The 6781-nt window shown below is 49.3% G+C and overlaps 1 protein-coding gene across 1 annotated transcript in view; it reads left to right on the top strand.

The window, feature by feature from the left end:
• Window positions 1-259: 259 nt before the first annotated feature.
• LOC105561511 overlaps window positions 260-6781 on the top strand; it is a 38667-nt gene continuing 32145 nt past the window's right edge. The window contains exon 1 of the mRNA XM_012011557.1: window positions 260-1770. Within this exon, the coding sequence (XP_011866947.1) occupies window positions 867-1770 (904 nt within the window). The 5' untranslated portion in view covers window positions 260-866. The remainder of the gene's footprint in view (window positions 1771-6781) is intronic.

The raw sequence follows: 6781 nt of genomic DNA on the forward strand, positions 1-6781 counted from the left end.
CGCCGGTCGGGGAGGGGATTGGGGGAGAGGGGGGGGGGGAACGAGTGAGCCACCTATATGCCTTTGTGGGCCTTCATTCGAGGGTTGCATGCTCTCACGTTGCCGCCGCCACCACTAACCCCCCTTCCGTGCGTTCAGAAGGCACGCACGCAGGCACGCCAGTTGACATCCCGCTGCCGAAATCGCACGTCCTTGTCGTCGGACGTGAAGTGAAGTTGCGTGCGCGATCATGTGACGCGCGCGATCCCGCACGGAGGGAGATCTTCCGCGACGAAGATCTCGCGGGAAATAGGGGGGTCCTGCTTGTCTTTCTCCCCCGAGCCGGGTACACGTCGAGGAACACGACGGGAATTTCGTATACATTCGAATATTCGGATACCCGAGTCGCGATGTCAATGCGCATGATGCGACGTCAATGCAGGTGATCGTCGGTGACATTAAGATAATTATCGCGATTATCCAACGTGTGAAAACTACTACCACCCTCGCGAGCGAAGGAATCGAGGAAGATATGCTAATGTGTGGTTAGTGATTTAAAATAGTTTGTGAAGATCGAATAATTCAATTGGAGGCTGCACGACGATCTTCGACGACCTTGATTCACTCGCAGAAATGTCATCTCCGATCGAATTCCACGCGCGAGTCTTGAACGAGATGAACGGGGCTTGTCAGTCAGTAAGTACCCAAAACAGTGATAAATTCGATATCGCTCGAGACTCATGAAGAGAAAAACGGTGCCATCTGCAATATAAAATAGTAGCGCTTGGCTGATCAGTATCGAGCTCGAAGATCGTTCAGTTCTTTCCTCGACTAAGGATCGTTCTAAGGCGACAATCGTAACAGTCAGCGAGCCAAGCAGCCGTGATATGTTCCCCTCCTCGTCAGCGGCGATGCTGAAGAATCTGCAGCAGAGTGCCATGACCTCGCCCTTCCTGATGGAGAACTTGCTCCAGAGCAAGGCATCGCCGGGGACGGACCTCACGAGCCTGACCTTGAACTGGGCGGCGAGCCTGGTAGCGCGACAGCGCGAGAGAGAATGCGAGGCGAGTCTCCGACTCGCTCGCGACCGATCCTCCCCTAACGATATCGTCCAGGATCATCTGGAGCAACGATCCGGCACGATCGGCGGACGTGATCGCATAATGATCGACTGCGGCGTCAGGGATCAGCAGAGATCCAGCGGCGGCGGCAGGCCCGGCGAGCGGCAGCACGACCGGATGCAGTTCCTTCAGCGTGAGAAGGAGATCCTGGACCGGAGCCAGAGCGTGTACGACATGGAGAACGAGAGGATGGACGGCCCGGTGATAGTGGACCGGCTGTGCGCTATGGAGAGGCTCTGCAACGAGAGGATCGACAATCGATCTAATTCCGGCGTCGAGTCCTGCAATTCGAACGTGGACGAGGACCCGATTCCGGGCGCGGAGCTGGACGGTGGTCTTCAGCCGACCGACAGGGACGAGATGGTGCTGGGTGAGCGCGTCTCCGCGATCGAGATAGACAGACGGTACGACCTTGGATGCAGAAATGTCATGCACACGTCCGATGAGATGACGATCGCATCGGGGGAGAGGGAGGCGGCGGTGACGGCGGCGGCGACGGCGGTCGAGCGTGCCGTCGACAGAATAGGCGAGAGGACCGCCGCCTGTTCCTGTGGCGACGAGCAGTGCTCCGGACCGGCGTGCAGGACCATCCAGGAGAAGGAGAAGCCGCAGCTCAAGTTCAGCGTTAGCGCCATACTCGGCGGTAATCATGACAGGAGGCCGCATCCCGGTAATTCATTGATAAACATTTATCTGACATACTCGATAGCTGTCGTGATATTAGTTTCTAAGGAATTGATAAGGAAGGAATTGATCGTTTTAAAGTAGCGTTCCAAGTTACCGAGATTCTTGTTCTTCTTGTCAAAAAGGAAGATGAAACGAGAGAGAAAAGGATAGAGAGGATTTTTTTTATGAGAGAAAAATATTGTCAACTATCGGCAAACGTTAGAATAATTAATAATTCATAAACAAATGGCGATAAATGATTACGATATTAGTTGATGCATTGATTATTAATCTTAAGCACAATGCTCGGAAATTACGGAACTTTTATGGTCTACAAAAGAAAGAACTAACAGGAGTAACTTTAGAAAATAAAGAAAAATGAGTTGCGCGGTAAGAAAGAATCTACGATAAATTATTGATAAACATTTGCCTGATCGATCGATTTGCCTAATCGAGTTATTCTGTTGAGGGATTAGTCAGGACAGATTTAGATTTTGAAAACAGATCTCGAGATCAACGAGATTCTTGCAACTTGGAAAGAAAGAAAAAGTGAAGAGTAGAATTTAGAAAAATTTTCAAAAATATTAAGACGTGTCGTAAGATGCATTGGGATAATTTTGATAATAACGACAAAAATAGTATTAATTGATGTATTGATCACAATTTAGTGCCAAAATTTTTATGATTTATAAAAGCAAAAAGAAGCACAAGAAACGGTAACTCTAGAAAATAAGTGAAAATTGATTATGAAGCAAGAAATGCCGTAATAATTCATTGATAATTATTCATCTGACATAATAAAATCAATATTTGTTCTGTTAATCATACAGTATTTTTAGCTTCGAACATTCGAGATTAGTGAGATTCTCATGGAAAAACGATAGAGAGAAGAAATGGAAAAATCTTTTTTAAAAAATTAATTTATAAATACAATATTTGTTCTGTTAGTCATACAGTATTTTTAGTTTCGAAGCTTCCGAGATTAGTGAGATTCTCATGGAAAAACGTGAGAGAGAAAAATAAGAGAGAAGAAATGGAAAAATATTTATAAAAAATTAATTTATAAACGCAATGAGAGAGGCAAATATCGAGATAATTTATTGATAAATAATAGCAGCAATAATAATTATGGCATTAATTGATGCGTCCATTAAACATCACAAACATAATATTCAGAATCACAATTCGGGATCTGTGGAACGAGGGAAAGATGAAAACGATGATAGATATTTATAAAGAAATATATTTTCAGGAAATAAGGAAAAATTAATTACAAAATAAAAGATTTCGCGACAATTCATATAATAATTATTGACGACTATTTCGATATTATGTGACGTAATAGTTGAATGTTCCGCTCGACGTATGTCGTGACTTTCAACATATTAACTAGAACACAATTTCGCGTGTTATTGGCTGTAAATAATGAAGAAGGGCAAATATCCGAAGGAATAGCCCGAGAAGGGACTGCATATTTAAACGTATCCATTTTCTTTCATCATTTTTCGAGCAACAAATACGATAGGGGTTAGATGGAACGCGTTAGTATGTACGTACGTGTTAAGGTCGAGAATCGCCGATTGCAATCGCAGATTCGTTCTTGTCGTCGGGAAGACATTGTCGGGAAGAGTTTCACGCGGTGATCGGAGAGTGTTGAAACAAAGCTCACCACAAATCAGTGTCGCGAGCAGACTTCTGTCGCCGGTCCCTAAATCTCATCCGCACACCCTCAAGACGAGTCGCGCAGCGTGCGTGCGGGGTGGAGCGCACAGGGCGTCAGCTGGCCCGCCACTTACCTTCACCCCAATATTAAGCCCTTACGATTGGTGCCTATAATATTAGACAAGCGGCAGGATTCAATGATGTATTGCCGCGTCGCTTATCGCGCCTTTCCTCCGTTCGGGCCGTGGTGCCAAATATTTGTCGCGTTGTAAATTTATGTGCGAAAGCTGACGGAAACGTAAGGTGCCCAATTACGTTGTATATTTGGCAGTAACACTTTTGACGAACCGGCATTGACAACAAACGCGAAAAATATTGATAACAACGTGATAAAAACTCGTTGCTTTCGAATTGCGATGTGTAACATGTTAAAAATTATCTATTTAAATACTATTACAATTTATTAAATTTAATCGGGGTAGTTGCGGCAGTAATATTAATCTAATGGCGCGCTACAATTATTCTCGCTCTCACCTTTATGGCTGTAATCCTCTAGTTAATCTTACATCTACAGTTCTCAATCGATTCCCGCAGCCGAATGTTCATGACCGATTCTTTCAGCCGAAAGAGCCGATTTTCCTCCGTCACTTCGATTATGAGAAAAAACTGTTACAGATTACGGGTCGTTTCGCGCGAAGGTTACAATGCCGTCCCGTCATTCGCAGGGCACCCCCGAACATTCGCGAGGGTCCGGCGGACCCTCCTCGCATACGCGTACACGCCAGTCTTCGGCCGGCGTGTCCTCATTGTCACTCTTTCCTCCTGCCAGCCTGCCCTCCCCCCGTCCCCCCTGCGCTCTCATGATTGACACGAGTCGATAAAGACCGTGTGCGCGCGCGATAAACGCGCGTAGACGTATTAGATGCATAAACTGTGCACAAGAGAGGAGAGGGGGGGGGGTAGAAGAGCCGTCGCGCGCGAGGGAAGCGAGGAGCCAGGCGGAAGAGGAGGGACGAGATCGCGCGTGGGGCTCCACGAAAGTGGTGAGAGTCGAATGTTGCATTTAACATCGGGCGAATTGCACGCATCTGCCGGCAGAAGGATACGCGGGGGTGGTAAAGGGGACATCGCGCGGACGGGAGAAGAGAGTGGGAAGGGGGGGGGTAGGGAGAGGGCCCGAGCAGGGGTGGCAATGGGGAAATTCGGTGCGTTCGAGATACGCCGCGGGAGGGAGGGAGGGCAGGACGGAGGGAGAGAGAGAGAGAGGGAGTGAGTTTCGTGCGTTTGTCGGATAGCGGATGCATTGACCGTGCCACGTGCATGTGTTACATCCCCCTTCGTTTCCCGCGCGTACCGACCGAGACCGCACCCCTCTTTCTCCCTCCCTCCCTCCCTCCCACCGATCTCTCACCGCGAATAGACCCTCCAGCATCCACCGGGAGCGCGATACCGCGCCGTCCTCCCACTGTCCTCCCCCTCTCTCCCGTCTCCTCCTCCTCCTCCTCCTCCAGCACCACCACCTCCTCCTCCTCCTCCTCCTCCTCGCGTATACATCCTCGCCTCTGCTCCTGCTCCCCACCGTACCCCGGTGGTAACCAACCCCCCCGCGGGCTTGTACGTCATGTCGAAATGTTGTGAAATAATTGCGCGAAAAAGTGATTGGCAACAAACTCGAAATTCATCGACGAGAGACGCGAGGGCCGCTCGCGGCGGGACGGGAATTTGGGTGAGGGGGCGGCGAGGGAGTAGGGCGGTTGAAACTGCGACGGATGATCCAGCGAGGGGGAGGCGGCGCGGGGGAGGGGGGGGGTTCGGTGTCTGACGGGCGAGCGACGTTGAATTTCGAATAGCATTTTCACCAATCGTCCCACGATTTACCGTTCTCCCTTCCCGCCCCCCTTCCCTCCTCGCGTCCACCCCCGCCCCCCTCCGCCTCCCGTTCCCACGCGAGCCGCCACTCGCGGCCCATGTTTTTTGTTGCGTATCGCAACGATTATTGATATTTTTCGATATCGACTGTGTGTCGAGCACGACGGACCTGGTTTTAATACGCATATCTCCCATGGAAAAACGTCACATTTTATTCGTTGGTTAAATAGGAGTGTTAAAAAAGGAGCGAAAGAAAGCTCGAAGGAGGAAAAATCAACCTGTAGGTGATTCCGATTCAGAATACTAAAAGTCAGACGCTGTGAATGTTTACCTATCGAGTTGTATTCAGCGGGAGTTAGCGACGAAATGCTGCTGTAAAATCAACGACGTCGACATTAGCGCAATTTGTGCTAAATACATCCTGGTTAAATAACATTCGGTACCGTTTGCCGCGGAAGGAGAGAAAGCTCGGAATTCATTATTTGCGTCATCGCGTAGCGCCATCGTGTAATGAGATTGCGGGGATCGAGAAGTGACGTGTAATAAATATAACGTAACCGTTCAATGTGGAGATGGAGGAATTTTTGGACCCGCGTCAATGTCATAAGCGTTATTGTAAGCGTGGAAATCAATTATTTCAGTTATATCAGTTATACGTAAGAGCCATGAAAATTAGGCTGAGAAAGGGAGCAAACATTTCTCTGTTATCGAATCACGTCGCGTCAAATCCTGCGCGATTCCCTTCGCGGTCGATGAATCGCTCGGGATCCCAAAACATTTCGGTTCCTCGTAAAAAATCGGTTCGCCAAGGCCTGTCCTAAGACAAACACGCTTCTCCGCGGAGGAACGGGGCACCGTCGTGTGTTGCGCACCGTAAAGAGCAGTCCCACCCCTATTTACGAGGCGGAGACCTGCAGCGCGGTATCTAGTTAATAATGCATCCCTGACCGTAATCCGAAAGAATAACCAGCGATATATGTTGTAACCTCGTAAGGCCCGTGAGGGGGTTGCTTAAGCCGAACGCACAAAAAAAAGGACGAGGGCGAGAGGGGGCCCCACAACTGTAACAACACGCGAGGGCCGTCCCGGTGAGTTTCTCGAGACCGCAGACAGGAGGTTTAATCTCACGTGACGCGCGCGAGAGGGAGAGAGAGAGAAAGGGCGGTAGTGGCGTAAGAGCGGCGGGGCGGGAAGGGGGGGGGACCGAAAGGGACTGACGGTCGTGTCGGGTAGGTGGGGCGGCTTAAAAAACTATTCCCATTCAGTGTTTCCGTTGGAGACTAAGCTCGGTTATTAGACCGTCGCGGCTAAGCAGCCGCGCTTCTCTCATTGGCCGGCTACGAAAACAACGATAAAAGGCGATGAGTATTTTATGGGGTACAGCGCGATGGCACAATGGGACGCCGTGTATGGGCCATTGTCAGGGCATTGTCTGGTTGCGAGCGCAAGGCAAGCTTTCTCTCTCTCTCTTTCTCTCTCTCTCT

This window comes from Vollenhovia emeryi, unplaced genomic scaffold, assembly GCF_000949405.1.
Source record: "Vollenhovia emeryi isolate VEMERY1.0 unplaced genomic scaffold, V.emery_V1.0 DF939206.1, whole genome shotgun sequence".
In the NCBI taxonomy this organism is placed as follows: domain Eukaryota; kingdom Metazoa; phylum Arthropoda; class Insecta; order Hymenoptera; family Formicidae; genus Vollenhovia; species Vollenhovia emeryi.